Source organism: Panthera pardus, unplaced genomic scaffold (assembly GCF_024362965.1).
Source record: "Panthera pardus isolate Hobbes unplaced genomic scaffold, ASM2436296v1 HiC_scaffold_7, whole genome shotgun sequence".
Classification (NCBI taxonomy): Eukaryota; Metazoa; Chordata; class Mammalia; order Carnivora; family Felidae; genus Panthera; species Panthera pardus.
In genome coordinates, this window is record NW_026527002.1 from 80,225,026 (window position 1) to 80,243,474 (window position 18,449).

General features: G+C 50.6%; 1 protein-coding gene and 1 long non-coding RNA gene across 4 annotated transcripts in view; one reads left to right on the forward strand and one right to left on the reverse strand.

The window, feature by feature from the left end:
* Positions 1-16,832, reverse strand: part of LOC109273033 (maestro heat-like repeat family member 5) — a 61,055-nt gene extending 44,223 nt beyond the window's left edge. For all 3 annotated transcript variants that reach the window (XM_053896393.1, XM_053896394.1, XM_053896395.1), the window contains exons 1-4: positions 16,689-16,832; positions 6,104-6,282; positions 4,717-4,862; positions 3,876-4,004 (exon numbers count right to left, since the gene is read on the reverse strand). In XM_053896393.1, the coding sequence (XP_053752368.1) occupies positions 3,876-4,004; positions 4,717-4,862; positions 6,104-6,282; positions 16,689-16,822 (588 nt within the window). In that variant the 5' untranslated portion in view covers positions 16,823-16,832. The remainder of the gene's footprint in view (positions 1-3,875; positions 4,005-4,716; positions 4,863-6,103; positions 6,283-16,688) is intronic.
* Positions 16,833-16,927: 95 nt separating this feature from the next.
* LOC109273254 (uncharacterized) lies at positions 16,928-18,449 on the forward strand. The gene is made up of 2 exons (XR_002082943.2): positions 16,928-17,123; positions 17,989-18,449. It is a non-coding gene; the product is annotated as an uncharacterized LOC109273254 (long non-coding RNA).

Genomic DNA, 18,449 nt, shown 5'->3' on the forward strand with positions numbered 1-18,449 from the left:
GTTTAGTGGGAACCATCAGGTGCTGTCCGCGGCTGCCGGTGTGAGACGGGAGGTGCTGTCACAGGACCACCGCCGGGTGGGGGCCAGGGGTCTGCCCTGCGTCTGGTGGCGTCTAAAAGCGAGGAGGTCTCGGGTCCCTCCCTGTGTGCCCTGCGATGCTGTTTCAATCATCATGTGAGATCATTCTGTCGTTTATAATTTACTCAAAGTGTGGGTATGAGGGCTTCTCATTAAGAGGGTGGATTGAAACTGCTTTTGTCCTTTCAAAAAAACACCTTGACTAGGCCACATTTAGGAGTTTTTTTAAAGTTTACTTATTTGTTTTGAGAGAGAGAGAGAGATTGCATGAGGTCGAGTGGGGGAGGGGCAGAGACACAGAATCCCAAGCAGGCTCTAGGCCGTCAGCCCAGAGCCCGACGCGGGGCTCGAGCCCATGAACTATGAGCTCGTGACTTGAGCCGAAATCTAGAGTCGGACGCTTAACCAACTGAGACACCCAGGCAACCCCCCCCCCCCCCCCCCCCGCGCCGCCCCAAGGAGATGTTCTAAGAAGTTCAACAGCAGCCACGTTCTGGAAGCTGGAGAGCAAATGAATGACAGTAATCGGTGAGCAGTAGGCAGCATCGAGCAAGCCCAGTGTCACCTGGCCAGGTCTGCCCACGGGTGGGGGGGACTCTGCAGGGCACGTGTACCAGACCTCTGCGACCAGCGTGCCGGGGGAGGGTGCAGCGATTCAAGAAGGCGTCAGGCGCCCAGATGCTGTGCCCGCTGCACACCCAGAGGAGTTTGTCTCCAGAGGTTCGGTCTCCAGAGGGGGCAGGCGCGGGTCTGGGACGGGAGGCCAGGGCCCTCCACAGCGCTGCCCCTGGGCCTCACACCTCCGGGCCGGGCACGGTGCTGGAGTCTTCTCTGGGAAATCTGGGCAGCCCAGGACGAAAGCCACAGAGGTTCTGGCACGGGTGGTGGGCAGCCGTGGGCTCCCTGGTGACTCTACAGTGGACCCCAAATCCTGGCACCCGCCGGTGCATTCAGAGCTCCCTATCACCGCTAACCACGGGCAGACAGCCACGCTGGAGATGATTACCATCCCCACACACCCGACGAAACCCGGAAAACTGCTACCGGGAGGAAACACAGGCCAAACGGAGAGATGAAAACTTCCAGCAAAGCTGTCTCTTTAATATCCCGAGAGATCAAAGCAGGTATTGTATCCACAATAAAACAGCATGATATGAAAGTGAACATTCTGGGCCCAAAATCAAGATCGTGGGACAGTCGAAGGCACGGGGCAGAGCTGGGGACTCCACAGAAGGTCTGGAAGACAGCGCGTCCTCAGAGAGCCAAACGGAGGACAGAGAGCTGGTGGAGGAGACACCAGAAGAAAGTATTAGGGAGGACTGAGCACCCCGCACCTGTGCGTCCCTGAAGCCTTGGGGCAGAGCAACGCGGGGGACGGACGATACAGTCAGTGAAATAAGTGAGAACTTTTCCAGAAGCAAAGGTCCCAAACATCCAGCCAGACCGTGGGGGGTGGGGCCAGAGCGCACAGTGGCCACGGAGAGACCCAGAGCCAGGCGCACCTCAGGGAACCGCGGGGCCGGCAGACGCACGGAGGACTCTGCAGAAGGCTGCGTGCGGGTAAAGGTCTCATGTCCGCAATGACTTTGGAGTCTCTACGGTTGCACCAGAGGCAGTGGGGGGACCACAGGGCACCACTGCCAGCATGACAATGACCTTGTCGAGCAGGAAGGAACTGAGCGTCAGAGCAAACCAGCAGTTTATTTGGGGCCTTTAGGAATTCCAATCCGGGAGACACAGATTCAGGAGGAAACCGAGATGTGCCTGGAGCTGGAAGAAAGAGCTTACGAGGCCAAACCCCGCAGGAGTTTTGGAAGAAGTATGATTGGTGTAGGAAAACCACGCAGAAGCTGTTTTGAAAGAAGTATGATTGGTATAGGAAAAATAACGTTGGTCTACACAGGATAGGTCGCTGTGCCGGTCGCCAGGTCGGAGCTCAGCAGCATCAGCCTCATTCTGGGAAAAACGCAACACGGTGTGGCCGTTTGTGGCCAACGTGGCCTGAAGTCCAAGCTGATCCAGGTGAGCACGTGTGTCAGACCAACCTCCCTGGTGGCCACTGGCTCCACCCTGGCCTTCCTGACTTCATTTCAGATGTTTCTGTCCACGGTTTCCAATGCAGAGTCCGGGGTGAAACAGAAGGGAGAGATTTCCAGAAACGCGTGGTCTCAACACTGCACTTCCCAAACACACACTTTCTCAAGAAGCTGCCGGTGGATGTGTGTCCCAAAGCAAGAGATCAAGCCAGGAAGGAGGAAGGCTTGGGGGACCGGAGACACCGTCCCCGGTGGGGATGGGCTGCGGGGGTCCCAGACTGGGCTTTGGACGCCCAGACATGCTCGGCCGGCCGGGACCCGGGGGATGATGTGCCTGTGCTCCTCTGTGAGTCCTGGACCACGTCCTGGCACCTACAGGGGGGCCCGCACTGGCCCGCGCTGGAGAGCTGGCGGTGGGCCGCTGTGTGTGTAGAAGCAGGAAGTGCCGAAGGGCCCTGCCGCGGACCTGCCTCAGAGGCGCTCTTGTCCACCCCCAGGGAGGCTGGGTCAGGCCACCACCCAGACACCGGTGGGCCCTGTGTGTCCCAAAGCCTGGGTCACCGCTGCCTCCCCCGCTCTATTATTACTGGTTTGTAAACTATACACAGGTAACACACTTCACACGACGACTCAGGTTAAAAAGAAATCACAGGGACCCCTGGGCTCAGTGGGTTAAGCATCCGGCTTCGGCTCAGGTCATGATCTCGCGGTCCGTGAGTTTGAGCCCCGCGTGGGGCTCTGTGCCGACAGCTCAGAGCCTGGAGCCTGTTTCAGATTCTGTGTCTCCCTCGCTCTCTGCCCCTCCCCCGCTTGCACTCTGTCTCTCTGTCTCTCTCTCAAAAATAAATAAACATTGAAAAAATTTAATAAAGAATTTAGAGTCCGAATTTAGAATTAAAATTCTTTTGGGAAGAGAATACAGTGGCTTTGAACTTCATTCCCTGCCTCTGTCTGCTGCCCACACCAGGAAGGAAGACTTCTTTGTTGGGAGCACGGAGACGGCCATTTACCATCTCATATTACTGCCTGAGCCTCGGTCCCTCCTTCCGTAAACGGGGGTCATAAATACCTGGTGGGAGTGTTAAATTATACCTTTCCCACCCCGTGGAGTGCCGAGGCTTGGAACGTGGTGATGGGCCTTGGTGACTAGTCACTAATTTGCTGACTAGTCCACTGTGGGCAACCCTGGGCTGGTCTGTCTGAGAGCCACCGGCCCTCAAGTCTCTGGAGTCGAAGCCAGCCGAGGCGGTGGGCAGGCCTGGGCCAGGTCCCTGGGCAACATCCTGGGGTAGGCGTGGCTCAGAACCAAACCCGGAAGTGTCCACCAGGCAAGACTCAGGAGGTGGTCGTGGAGGCTGTGTTACACCTGGAGTACGGGTAGGCCTCCTTGCGGGAGGCCTCCCAGAGGTTGGTGGGGGGGTGGGCAGCCATGGGAATCGTGAAACCGGTGGTGGAGGGGTGGTCCCAGAGCCCACCCCAGGGTGGGGGCTGCCAGGAAGGGGTGCTAAGGGGCAGCTGACATTTGGTTCTTCCACTTATGGGCCCTTAGACTCAGGCCATGAGCTCTCCAAATCTCACTTTTCTCAACTGTAAAATGGGTGCCTGAGTTTGTCCCTCTGAAGGGACTGGTGTTAAGAAAATGAAAATGGACAGAAATCACTTAGTCAACCACAGGCCGGGACATCTCCATTATTATTTGGGGGCTGGGGACAGCAGCTTGCATTCCCAGAAGTGGCCTATCTGCTGGCAAGGGAGGCCCACCGTGGACTTAGTCATGTTCTCCAAGGCCAGCTTCATGAACGTCTTCTCCCAGGCCTCCTCCAGGGAGTCGCTGGCTTCGATGGCTGCCTCCAGGGCCTGGAGCAGCCAGAACTTGTGCCGGCAGGACATCTGTGGGGGCAGAGTGGGCAGAGGCTCAGAGACAGGTGGGGTCCGGTCACACAGGGAGTGGCCACCAGGGAAAGCCTGGGTGTGGGGGTGCCGAGGGGGCTGAGGAGGCCAAAGGGAGAGGGTCACAGTGGATGCACTTGGCCATTCATCTGATAAGTATTTAGTGAACACACACTATAGGCAGGCCTCGAACGAGGTTCTGCAGAGACAGACAAATAAAAGTTTGTCTCTATCTCAAGAACAGTTATGGGATTTTAAAAGCATTCCACCTCTAAAGTCTGTTCATTCCTTCATTCACTCATTTGTTAAAACTCAATCAGATCTTCCCCCTAATTACCCATCCATCTATCTGCCGACTACAAACCCACCCATCCATCCATCTATCCATCCACCCATCCAGCCAGCCAACCATCCATCCATTCATCCATCCCTGCTACTTAATTTCTCTGTGACTTTAGGCAAATCACTTTCCTTTCCTAAGCCTGTTTCCTCATCTATGGGGGTCATAATATCTACATCATGAGACTATTCTGAGGGTGGTCAACACATGGTCCACCTTCTTCCCTCCCTGCTCAAGCCATTAGAGATATGAGGAGACTGACTTGCCCCAAATCAAGCAGCTGTACCAAAGAGCCAAGATTTGAACCTGCCTTGGGGTCCAGCCCTCCCTCTGCTTCCATGCATTCCCTCCAATGGCTCAAGCAGCTCCTACCTCTGGGTTGTTCACAAAGTAGTCATGGATAGTTTCCAGCACCAGGTTGGGGGCCTCGTGAGCCATGTTCTTGATCTTCTTAATGATGTACTTCAGGTCTCGAGGGTCTGAACCATTCAGGTCCTGGAGCATCTTGAAGCAAACGGCTAAAGGAGATGGAAAAATGTGTGAGGGTGGATAGGCTGTGGGGAGGTTACACTGTGCTAGCTGGAATACATAGGCAGGGAAGTGGTAGGGCTGGGAATGGGAAAGAGTGCCTTGAAAATGAAGACTGAAGAACTGAATATATTGGGAATTCCTGGGCCTCTTGACTGTCCAAAGAGTCCTCCTGGAGTTTGAGATAGGATAAGAAGCAGGAAGACAGGCAGGTTTTCACACCCTTATACACCTGTACATATTTCCATCCATTCATTGATTCAACCACTTTTTCATCCATCCACTTATTCATTCATCTATCATCTACCTGTCCATCAATTCATCTGTCCATCCGCCCACACATTCATCCATATGCCTATTTGTCCATCAATTCATCCACCTGTCTGTCCATCTTTACACTCACCTACCAGTCCATGCATTAGTAAATATATCCATCTATCCATCCATCACCCATCTGATCACAAATTCATCTATCCACTTGTCTATCCACTAATCCATTCATAAGTTTATCCATCCACCCAACACCCATCCACCCACCCACCCACCCACCCCTCCACCCCTCCACCCCTCCATCTATTCATCCTTTAACTCCCTCACCTTCCATGTTGTCATTCAACATTCAATGTTGTTCACTCTGTGCGGTCATAGGACTGTGTGTGTGGGCTCAAAGAGGAGTCAGGACCCAGCTCAGTTCTGAAGGAGCCCCCAGCCCATGGGAACCCTACTCAATATCAGTGGACTCTGGTTCTGTAGTTGTATAAAAGGCCCTGGGCACACAGAGAGGGCAAGGATAATACATCCGCAAAAAGATGGAGGGACATTCAGGACTGGCCACTTGGAGGAGGTGGCAACTTAACTTTGCCTAGAACGATGAAGTCATGTTACCCTTTGAATGAAGGGAGAAGCATTCTTGTGAAAGGATCAGGCCTAAGCTGAGGTCCTAAGGTGTGAAATGGTGTGGGAGAAAAATGGAAGGTGAGGTGTGAGGGAGGGAAGTTTTGGGCTTAGGATGGAGCTTGAGGAGGCATGAAGAGGCCAAGGAGGGTGTGTAGAGCTCTCTCCTGAAGGTCTCACTATGTCCACAAGATCCTTGACATCCCCAAGGTCCCCAGGTGGGTGGATTCCCTCTGGCCCTCATCCCTAACATTTTTGGTGCAGGGACATGATAGGGTCTGCTGGAACCTGACCGCCCCATCTCCTGCCCTGGTGGAGTCCCAGGGCTGGTGATCACCCGCACTGTAGGCTTCTTCCATGAACATGTTGTGCTCCTTGGGCCCCACGGCAGCCTGGCTGCTCTGTGACTTGCAGAGCATGATGGTGGTTGGGTATCCCTGTCTGTCTTTGCAGGAAGGGTCCTGAGGTACCTTCAGGTGAGACAACTCCATGGATTTGGAGACATGGGAGGACGTTCTGAAATGGAAAAGAGGTCCAGGATGTATGTAGGCATCCTCATGTGCATTCATGAATGAAAGCCCAGTAGACACTGAGAGCCATGTTGGTCAGGATCAGGCTTGGCAACATCCTTGCATGTGTCTACCTTCTGTTCAATGGATTGGCTAAACCCTGGGAGTAGGGAAAGGGTCTGAAAGCCTCAGGGATGCTGTTAAGTAGGCAGCACTTACTGTGGGTCTGGAGAGGCCTGACTTCCCAGCAAGTGCTGGTGGCACAGATGTGGCTGACAGGACCTGGAGGGCTCAAGGTATGGCATCCCCAACTCTAGCTCTTGCACTGACTTGGGGAGCCAGTCTTCTCAGGGTCACACACAAGACTGTCCTGGCTACCCAGATATCACCGAGGGGGTCTCTGGTGGGGGTCCAAGGGCTACAGGGCAGGTGGGAACAGGAGCCATGAAGATGTGCTGGACTACAACACCGTCTGTGCTCCAGACCTCCCCCCACCTCCTGGTGCTTGAGAACAATTATGTTTGCATGACAGAGATACTGAGAAAAAAACGTGTGGCATGGGCAAGGAAGGACATTGACCCCTTGAAGCTGGTTCCTTCCTACTTCCTTTTTCCCTTCTCTCCTTTTGCAAATGTGGGGACAGGATTCCCTCAGATTGTACTCATTGCCAGAAGGGCCAAAAAAGGAGGTATCCTTCATTTTGGGGGTGGTGCCCAAGCTGTTTGTCTCAGGACTTCCTCTTGGACCCTCATGGCAGGAGTGGGTCTCTGCTCCACATGCTCTGGGATCCCATTTCTCTTTCACTCTCAGTTCCTGGTTCCCAAATACTGACCACAGGCAAGTCACGTTCTTTCTACCCACTGAGGATGTAACAGTGAGCAAGACAATAGACTGTCAACAAATTCAAAGGGTACATTACATGATATATTAGAAGGTGGTTCATCTCTTAACATGTACCCATTAATTTATTCTACTATGTGAGAAATGTATGTCAGATCATGTAGCTCAAAACCCTCTTGTGGTTCCCCATTGCACTCAGCAAAAGGTCAAAGTCCTGAAGATGGTAAATACGACACCCGTACTGCCCTTCAAGATAGAGCAACAGAAACCAGATTCCCCCTCCTGCCTTGAACAACTCAAAAATTGGAAAAACATATACAAACCCACTAATATCAGACATTAGGCAACAAGAAGTGCAAGATAAGTATTCCAGAGAGGTGGAAAATCTGCAGGGCCGGCCCCCAAATCGTCATTACTTGCTGTCTGGAAGTTTCTAATTTGCAGGATGAGGGAGCCCAGGAAGCTCCGTGGGCCACTCGAGTGGAGAAAATGGAGGTGGAAGTTTGGGGAGGCCAAAGTGGCTTGTGTTTGCAGGGAAGAGTACTAGGAGACAACTGCACAGTGAGAGAAAGTGAGCACTGGAGGTTTGAAGTCTCCCCCCCACCCCAAGTCCTCCTCTGAGTGCTGGTTAGTGCATGTGGGAAAAGGGCCACCCAACAGGAGCAGAGGAAACACTCCTCAGAACTCACACAGGCTGAGAATAATTCCTTTTTTTTTTTAACAGCCACAGTGGAAAACTTCGTAATTCATACGGCACTGGGCAGGGTACTCCGAGTGGTATTATCTTGGTGATGAAGGAAAAAACAATCATCCTTAGACAAGAATGCTTTGGTGCTGCCTAACAAAGCTTAAAAGCAAGCGTCAAAGAGACCAAATTGTTTTTAAATGAATTGTGTTCTAGAACAAAACTCAGGAATATTTGAAAAGCACAGAAATATCCAGCACCCAACAAGGTAAAGTTCACAATGCCTGACATTGAATAAAAAACTACCAGGCATGCATGGCAGCAAGAAAGTATGACCCCTAAGTAGGAGAAAAAAATTAACTTACCAAAAGCAACACAGAAATGACACAAATGATAGAATTAGTAGACAAGGACATCAAATGTTATTGTAACAATATTACACATGTTCAACATGGTAGATTAAAATATAAGCATGCTAAGGAGAGATATGGAAAACATAAGCAAGATGAAGAATACAACGTTTGAGGTTAAGAATACACTGGATGAGTTTAATAGCAGATTAGACACAGTAGAAACAAAGAGTAGTGAACTTGAAGACACTGCACCAGCAACTATCTAAAAATGAAACAGAAATAGAAAAAAAGACTGGAAAAAATGGAACAGAGCTTCAGTGAGTTGTAGAACAACCTCAAAAGCCATGGTGTGCGTGTGTAACGTGAGTCCTCGTAGGAGAAGAAAGGGAGACAGAAAACAATATTTGAAGAAATAATATCCGAAGTTTCCAAATTAATAAAAACTAAAAATCCCACAGATCCAGAAAACACAATGAACCTCAACTGAAACAAACATAAAGAAAACCATACCAAATGGCATTGAAATATAATTGCCTAAAACCAATGCTAAGAGAAAATCTTAAGAAAGAAAGCCAGATATAAAGCATGCATTATATGCAAAGGTATAAAGATACGAGCAAGAGTGTGGTTCTAGTCAGAAACAACGCAAGCCAGGAGATATGGAACATTTCAAAGCACTAAGAGAAACAAACCTGGCAAGCTAGTCAGAGAAAAACATTTTAACAACGGATGGTAAAACCAAGCCTTTATCATATGCACTAAAACTGAAAGAATTTATAACCAGCAGACCTGTGCCATAAGAAATGTTTGAGGATGTGTTTCAGACAGAAGGAAAATAATACCAGATGGAAATATGGACCAAAAAAAAAAAAAAGTGGAAAGGGTAAATATGTAAGTGAGTATAAAATATTCTTTCTTATTGTTCAAGTTCATAGTAAAAATAATAACGCCTTGTGGGGCCTATAACAAATTTAGAAGTAAAATATATGTCAACAATACCATAAAGGCCAGGAGAGGGAAATGGAAATAAAATGTTGTAAGATTCTTATACGCTGAGTGGCACATTATCACTTAAAGGTAGACTGAGATATTGTAAAATTGTAAACTATAAGCACGAAAGCAATCACTAAAAAATCAAAGAGAGAGTAAACCAAAATATATGTAGTAATAAGCCAACAAAAGACATAGAATGGAATCATAAAAAATACTCAGTTAATGCAAATGAAGGCAGAAGAGGAAAAATAGAGCAAAGAAGAGAAGAAACAAAGCAAAAACAAATTGCAAGACAGTAGATTAAAATGAAATCATATCAATAATCACATTAAATGCAAATGGTTTAAATATCTAAATCAAATAGCGGAGACTGTCAAGTTGAATAAAAAATCAAGACCCAAGTATATGCTGCCTATAAGAAATACACTTGAAATATAATAGACACAAATCAATGAAAAATAAAGGATGGAAAAAGAGAAACCACACTAATAACAATCTGAATAAAACTGGAGTGGCTATATTAATATCAGACACAGTATATTTTAAAGTATATAATAATATAGCCATGGATAAAGAGAATCACCTCAGGGGCACCTGGCTGGCTCTGTCGGTTAAGCATCCAACTCTTGATTTTAGCTCAGGTCATGATTCTAAGGTCATGGGATCCAGCCCTACATTGGGCTGGATGCTGAGCTTGGAACTTGCTTGACATTCTCTCTCTCCCTCTGCCCCTGCCCTGCTCATGCACATGCGCTCTCGTTCTCACTCTCTCTCTCTCCCTCTCTCAAATAAAAAAAAAGAAAATAAAAGAATCAGTTCATAATGACAAAGGGGTTGTTCATCAAGATGACTTGGCAATTTTAATTGTTCATGCACCTAATAACAGAACTTCAAAATACATAAAGCAAAAGAGATAGAACTGAAAGGAGAAATAGTTGAAGGATAGTAGAATCATAGTTGAAGATTTCACCACCCCTCTGTCAATAATTGATAGAGCAAGAAGACAGAAAATCATTAAAGATATAAAAGAGTTGGACAATACTCTTAGCTAATGTGATCTAATTGGCATTTACAAAACTCTCCATCTGAAAGCAGAAGAGCAAGTATTCTTTTCGAGTGCATGTGGAACACCTACCAAGATAGATCATATTCTGGGCCATAAAACAGTCTCAATAAGTTTAGAAGGATTCAGATCAAACAAAGCATACTCTTTGGCCACAATAAAATTAAATTAGAAATCAATAGCAGAAAGATGTATGGGAAATTCCCAAGTATTTTGAAACTAAGTAACAATTGTAAATACTGCTTAGGTCAAGAAGAAACTGAAACAAAGTAAAAACTACTTTGAACTGAATGAAAGTGAAAACACAACATATAAAAATGCATGGGGTGCAGCTAAAGCAGTACTTTGAGGGAAATTTACATCATGAAAATTTATAGTATTAGAGAAGAATAGGGGTCTGAAATCAGTGACCTAAGTTTCCACCTAAAAAACTAGGGAAAAAAAGGGAAGATTAAACCCAAAGAAAGAAAATAATAAAAGAGCAAAAATCAATGAAGTAGAAAACAGAAAAGCAATAGAGAAAATCAGTAAAACCTAAAGCTGGCTCTTTGAAAAGAGGAGTGAATACATTTGATAAACCTCCAGCAGGCTTTATTAGGGCAAAAAGAAAGAAGACACAAATTATTAATATCAAGATTAAGAATAGATACACCATTAAAGATCCTACAGACATTAAAAGGACAATGAGGGAGTATTATGAACAACTTCATGCCAATAAATTTGACAACCCAGCTGAAATGGATGAATTCCTTCGTCATAAAAGGACTAAATGCCGAAGCTCAATCAAGAAGAACTAAATAACCAAAATAGCCCATCTATTATAAACAATGAATTTGTAGTTGAACGTTTTCCCACAGGAAAACTTTAGGCCTGATGACTTTACTCTTAAAATCTACCAAGCATTTAGGGAAGAAATGATACTAATACTATAAAACTCTTTCAGAAAATTAAAGATGAGAGAATACTTCTTAACTCATTCAGTGAGGTGAGCCTTAATATCCCGATACCCAAACCGAATAAAGGCCCTGCAAACTTTCTTCACGTAAAAATCCAAAATATATGGACACACTCATTCATCTACCATGACCAAGTGGGCCTTATCCTGCGCATGCAAAGCTTGTTGAACATTTGAAAATCAATGTAACTCCCAATATTGGTAGATGAAAGGAGAAAACCATATTATCATCTCAACAGAAGCAGAGAAAGCATTTGAGAAAATTCAACATCCATTCCCAATAAAAATAGGAATTAAAGGAACTTCCTCAACCCAATAAAGAATACCTACACGAATCCTATAGTTAATGTCATACTTAATGGTGAAAGACTGAATGTTTTCCCCACGTAATTGGGAATGAGGAAAGGGTGTCTATTCTTACCACTTCTATTTGACAGGGTACTGAGGGCTTAGTCCATACAAACAGGTAAGAAAAGAAATGAAGAGTGTACAGACTGCAGAGGAAGAAACAAATGATCTCTACTTATAGAGGATGTGATCACCTAATTAGAAAATTCCAAAGACTCTATAAAAAAACCACCAAAACTGACCCGGGACTTTAGGAAATTTGCAAAAATAAAGTCAGTGTACAAAAATCAGTCATATTTCTCTATACTAGCAATAAGCAGTTGGGAATTGTAATTAAAAAGGTGCTGTATAGGTAGCTCAGTTGGTTAAGTGTCTGACTCCTGATCTTGGCTCAAGTCAGGGTCTCACAGTTCATGGGATCGAGCCCCTCATAGGGCTCTTCCCTGGCAGGGTGGAGCCTACTTGGAATTCTCTCTCTCACTCTCTCTTTCTGTCCCTCCCCCACTCATTCTCATTATCTCTCTCTCTCTAAGTAAATAAATAAAGTTAAAAAAAGTTACCATATATAGTAGCATTAAAGACATGAGATATTTAGGTAACAAATAATTGCAAGGTTTGTGGGCTGTAAAATATAAAATAGCAATAAAAAAATCAAGAAGACTTTAATAAGTGGAGAGATACACCATATTCATGGATCAGAAGACTCAATGGGGGGGGGGTGCGCCTGGGTGGCTCAGTCAGTCCAGCGACTGACTTTGGCTCAGGTCATGATCTCGTGGTTCATGGGTTTGAGTCCCGCGTCGGGCTCTGTGCTGACAGCTCAGAGCCTGGAGCCCGCTCTGGATTCTGTGTCCCCCCCTCTCTCTGCCCCTCCCCTGCTCATGCTCTGTCTCTCTCTGTCTCAAAAATAAATAAAAACATTAAAAAAAAAAACCCAAAAAAGCAGACTCAATACCGTGAAGATGCAATTTTGTCTAAATTTATCTAAATAGTCAATGCAAAACAGAGGCCAGAAAAAGACTCACACGTACAAAGCCAACTGATTTTTGATAAAGGCGCAAAAGTAATTCAATTAAGAAGTGTATTCGACACATGGCGTGCAATGATTGGATATACACATGCAAAAAATGGGCCCCACCCCGTACTTCACACTGTGTACGAAAATGAACTCTAGATCGTAGACCTAAAATTAAAACCCGGAGTTCCAAACTTCTAGCAGAAAATACAGGAGAAAAGCTTTGTGATCTTGGGCTAGACAAAGATTTCTTAGGTGTGCCCTCCAAAAGCACCATCCATAGAAGAAAAAAAAAAATGAACGTTAAATTGGATGTCGTCCAAAGTAAGAACTTCTGCGTTTTGAAAGACATCTAGAAAAAACCAAAAAGGGAAGCCATGGATTTGGGGGGAAGATTTGCAAATCACGTGTCCGATAAAGATCCATGTCCGGACTACATACACGTAACTCACGAAACAAAAACTCAGACCCCAGCGCAAGCCATATGATGAAATACAGACAAAAGATCTGAATAGACACCCCACCCAAGGAGATCCACATGACAGGTGCTCGACGTCATTCCTCATGAGGGAAACAAGTCAAAGGGGAATATTGCTACACGTCTACTCGAATGGCTAAGACTGGGGGGAAAAAGGCCTGAAAATTCCAAGTGCTGGTGAGGTTGGGGGGTAACTGGCCCTTTCGTGCAGTGCTGGTGAGGACGAAAACTGCACGGCCGTGTGGAGAGGGGAGCTTGGTGTTTTCTTAGGAGGTTCCCCGCGCACTCTGCTGCCCCACTCCCAGGCATTCACTCCGATAAAATAACAACTCCCTTTCACACAAAAGCTGTACACGAATGTTTCTCACGGCGCTACCTGTCACAGCCCCAGCCAGGAGAAATGCACGTCCTCTGCCTGGTGAGAGCCTAAAGAAACTGTATTACATCCGCGGAAAAACTCACCGGCCACAGAAAGGAATGAACTGCTGAGAAACAACACGGGTGGGTCTTGACTGCATCCTGCCATGTGACAGGGACCGGCCCCTGAGAGCCGCGCACTGTATTGTCCCCTTCTTATGACTTCCTGAAGAAGGTCCAACTAAACAGAAAACAGCTTAGTGGTTTCCGGGGATGGGAGGCTGGAGGAGGCTTGGCTGCCTAAGGGGCATGGTGGATTCTGGGGAGGCAAAGCTGTTTCCTCTCTTGCTTGTGGTGGTGGTTACACGTCTGTGTGACTTTGTCAAAACTTGCAAAGCGACCCACTGAGGACGGTGAATCTTACTGTGCATGAATTATAGCGCAATAAAAAAGAAAGCAAGATCTCTAAGAACAAAAATGATTTCGCCCCCTCTCCCATCTCATTTCTTTCTGCTTTACTCCACCCCGGTCACAGTGAGCTCCCGCTGCTCCTTAAACCACCAGGCACGTTTCTACCCCAGGACCTTTACACTGGCCGTCCCTTCAGTCTGGGGAACATCCTTCCTCCAGGTAGCTGCTTGGGTCAGTTTCTCACCTCCCTTGAGTCCCAGCTCAGTTGTTACCCCCTTGAGGAACTTATTTAAAATTGCAACGTACCCTTCACCCTGCCCTCTCTACCCCCTACCCTCTCAACTTTCTTCCACGTCACTTTTAACCTTGTAACATTATATAATTTACTGTATTACACGGGTGGCGTATTGACTGTTTCCCCCATGGGAATGTAGCCACCAGGGCAGGGATCTTTACGTCTTGTCTCCAAGTCTATCCCCTAATGCGTGGAGCAGGGCCTGGTACCTCAACAGGTTCTCAGTAACATTTGTGGTCAGGCCCACCCTGATTTCTGGAGAAGCCCTGTGACAGCCCCCAGCTCCCCAGGACCCTGGGCCCATTGCCCGGAGCATGTGTCCTTCCTGCCTCCTTCCTCCTCCTCCTCTCTCCCGTCCCCTTCAGGGCAAGGCACAGATGCCCCCCTTCAGCCTTCTTGGCTTGCAGAGAACATCCCGGGGTGGGGGTGCCTCCCTTACTGCTGACTAACCCCTGGCCCTTCCCCTTCCCCAGTGTCCCTGGGGACGCACTGGCCGTTCTTGGGTCCCCAGCATGTCCCAGGGAAGGCTGTCCTTGAAGGTCCACTGAACGAATGAATGAGAGGCTGAGTCCGAGGGTGGGCTGCCGGGAGGGCCTTCCCCAGACAGTGGCTTCCTCCTCCTCCCGTCCTCCTGGGGCTGTTCCCGGAAGCCCGGCCTCCTCTAGCCGCCTTCCCAGAGGGCATTCATGGTCACTCCACCCCATAGCCATGCCCCCTCCCCGCCTTCTGCCTCTGGGAGCCAGGTGGCCACTCAGGGGACACTCCTGGGGCTGCCAGAGATGTTGCATTTCTGCACGTTGGAGTGTGGGTGACACGGGACGCAGCCAGCCCATCCTCAGGATGAAAGCATTTTCCGAGGTGCCGGGAACAGAGACGGGGTGAGGCCCTCGGCCTGCAGTGGCTGGCCACCTTCACGGTTCCCAAGCCCTCCCCGGGGGCGGCCTCGTTCCTTCAGGGAGGATTTATTACGTGCTTACTGCATACCAGGAGATGCTGCAGGGCCCGGGGGTTCGTCTGAACAGGACACACGGAAACCCCTTCCCTTGGAGAGCTTGTGTCCTGGGGGAGAGGCGACGGGCGGACAGGAAGCCGGGTGCCGTGCCGGCTGGGGACAGGGAGCCCGCTGGGGTGCAGGTGTCTGACAGGTGCCTGGTGCGAGGGTGTGGGGTAGCCGAAGGACGGAGTGGTGGATAAGTGAGACATTCTGGGGGGATGGCCACCCGCCCCGCTGCACGTGACGTCCTGCTGGGGAGGGGTGGGCGCCCCCTGGTCACCTCACCTCCGCCCCTCCGCCCCCCCACCCCCATCACATCCGTGCCGGCCGCATACGCCAACCCCACGAGGTGCCGAGATGCAGAGAGGTTCAGTGACCTGTCCCTGCACATGCAGCTTCTGCAGAACGACACTGGTTCAGACCCAGCCTGAGCCTGAAGCCTGCAGCCTGGGGACCGTGGCCAGCAGAGCTCAGCGCACACTTGAACCTTCCTGGACGACCCCTTCTTCCTACCACCGGCCAGAAAACCAGCCGCTTCCCTGCCACTCCCAGAAAGTGCGGCCTTTCAGACCGAGGCCGGCTGGTGCCACCTCTGGGGGCGTCTCATGAAGGGCTGGAGTCCCCGGCGCCCCTCCGCACCCGGAAGGCTCGTGTCACCCACAAGCACTTGGCCCGTATCTTGCCCTGAAACGGCCTCCTCGCCCTGTGACGGCCAAAGTGGAATATATTTTTAAATACAGAAGGCGACAGAAGCGTAGTCAGGCAAACAGCTGCAGAGGGGAGCGTTTTCTCGCCTTAGAAGAGATCCAAGATGCGGCAGAGGAGAAGACAGGCCTGACAACACACACGTGGAAACGACTGCACGCACACAAAAGTAAGTGAGTTCCAAACAAGCACAAAGCTGCTCCTTCTGGAACAGCTCCCCACCACGGGCATCGCACGCAGGACTCCTGCTTGGGAACCCGCCCAGGGATGGTCTGGGCGCCCAGGGCGCCCAAGGAGGGCACCCCGGGGTCTGGGGAGGCAGGGGAGGGAGCCCGCCGGGCCCCGGGCACGGGAGGTGGAGCCGCCCTGGAGCACCCGTCTGGATGCCGGGAGGAGCCTTCCCTAGGACGCGCCTTGTCTTTGCCGGGACGCTGGCCGTTGTACCACCGTCCACTGTGTGGATAAGAAGCCGAGGCTCGGGGAAGCAGGCAGACAGTCCGTCGGTCCCTGCGTTCACTCATGCAGCAGGCACGTGTGGACGGGGACAGTGACACGCTTCCAGCCACACCTCTGGTCCCCACAAGCTGTCAACCACCACCCCGCAGGGCGATGGCAAAGCCAGCACTTGGATCCAATATCCCCCCTCCCATCCTCCTCTCCACCAAGTCAGGAGCTGCCAGGGGGGCTCAGTCCCTATCCTACCCTCTCCCCGGCTGCTCCTGGCTGTAGGGACCCCTCTTTTCTTGGCTCAAGGCCTGGGGCTCAGCGCCAGATGCCCCCCGGGGTGCCCCTTGCTGCCCCGCAGGGAAGCACTGTCCCGAAAAATGGAGGGGCCGGGGCACCTGCGGGAAAGCAGGACATAGAGTGTCCCTTCTGGGGACACGTCCCCTCCTACATGTCCCAGCCTGGTGCTGCGCTGACCTGGGGTTCTGGGACACGGCTGATGACGTCCTATCGGCCGAGGCGTGGCTGTGTGACTTTTCCGAATTCTGCTCGTCCATGTTGGGGTGCAGTTCGGAGAACCCACAGGCCCCAGCTTCCAGCTCTGTCCTCATGCCCAGCGGGGCAGCCTTATCTCTGGGTACCCCCTCCCCACCCCAGCCAGCCCTGACCTCACCCCTGAGGTCACAATGGCTCCAGTGCTCAAGGCACCTTCCCAGGGCCAGCGCTTGGGCATGGCATGTGCATGTGTGTGCATCTGTGCTCCTGGTGTGGCCTTGGGCTCAGCCCTTCTGTCTCTGGTCCTGAACTGTCCCCTGTGAGATCCACGGAGCCCGCCCCGGCTGACACCTCGGCTTGTGAGGAACCCTGAGACCGAAGACCCAGCTAATCCTGGATTCCTGACCCGAGACACTGGTGAGATAGTGAATGTGCGTTGTAAGCCCCTAAGTTTTGGGGTCATTAGTTACACAGCAATAGATAAGTCACCCATGCTCTGCACTGGGGAAACGTGGCAGAATTAGGGTTCTTCGTGACCGCCCATCGCACTGGGCCACAGTCCAGTCGCAAGGCTGCAGGGCAAGCGTGGTCCAGAAGGCTGGCCGGGGACACCCAGCATGGCCCCTTGTCACCATATCCGGCTGTTGGAGGCCCTGCGGGTGGGGCTGGTGAGTGGAGGGCTAAGAGCCAGGACGCTGCAGGGATAAGGGGCTCTTGTGGGCCAGGACCTGCTGCTGGGGCAGCGACCTGCACCCCCATAACCATCTCCCTCAAGGGGTCCTTGAAGCCACACTGTGCACTCAGCCCCTGCGTTCTGGGAACAGTCTGTGCCCGGGACCAGGGCCCTGCTGGGGAGTCTCAGAGACGACAGCCAACCAGGGCTCACCCCTGAGGCCACGGGGGCCTCAGCACTGGCCCCTGGGGTTCAAACTCCAGCTCTGGTACTGCCGGCTGGATGACTTCTCTGAGGCCGTGACTGCTTTCAAACAGGGCGACAATGCCCACCCTCCCCCAGCTGGTTCTGACGTTCAGACTGCTTTTCCGTGAGAGGTGCTTGGTGCGGGACAGGTGCCCCTGCGGCACGGAGGCTGGGCTTTGGGGGCGGCATCCCCAGGTCTAACTGGGGTCCTGTGGGCCGGGTGTTTGGGTCCCCACCAGGTGGAGGGAGGAAACTGGCCGGCAGGGGCCAGGTGAGGAGGGAGCGTGCTACGTTTATCGGGGCCTCACCGGGTCCCCGGCACCCTTCTGACTATGTCACCTGGAGCCTTAAACCTTCCCGCAGGCCCAGGAGCTGGGAGCTGGGGTTCCCTCCGAGACCCAGACAGGAAGCTGCGCCTCGGGTCGCTCTGAAATGGAAAAGGTCAGCACGTATCCGGGTTTACCTGGAGCCCTGAGCTCGAGTTCCTCCCCCCCAGCACCCTGAAGCGGACCGCTGAGAACCAGGCCCGTAAACTCCTTCGTGACCGAGGGGCCCTGCTGAGCCCGATTCTGCGAAGCTGCCAGACTGGGTGTTTGTAAGAGCCCCGTCTGGGAGAATTGTCCTCCACAGGCCCCGGGGCTGTGTCCCGGGCACCTGTGTGGCTGGTGGACTTTGCCGGGGATGTGCCCCAGCCACCCCCAAAACGGCTTGCGTGACTGTTCCTAAATACGCAGCAATTTCGAGAGTTGGTTGTTGAATACAGCCACAGCAGCTCACAATTAAATGCATTTTATTAACAACAGGTAATAAATACCCCAAACTCA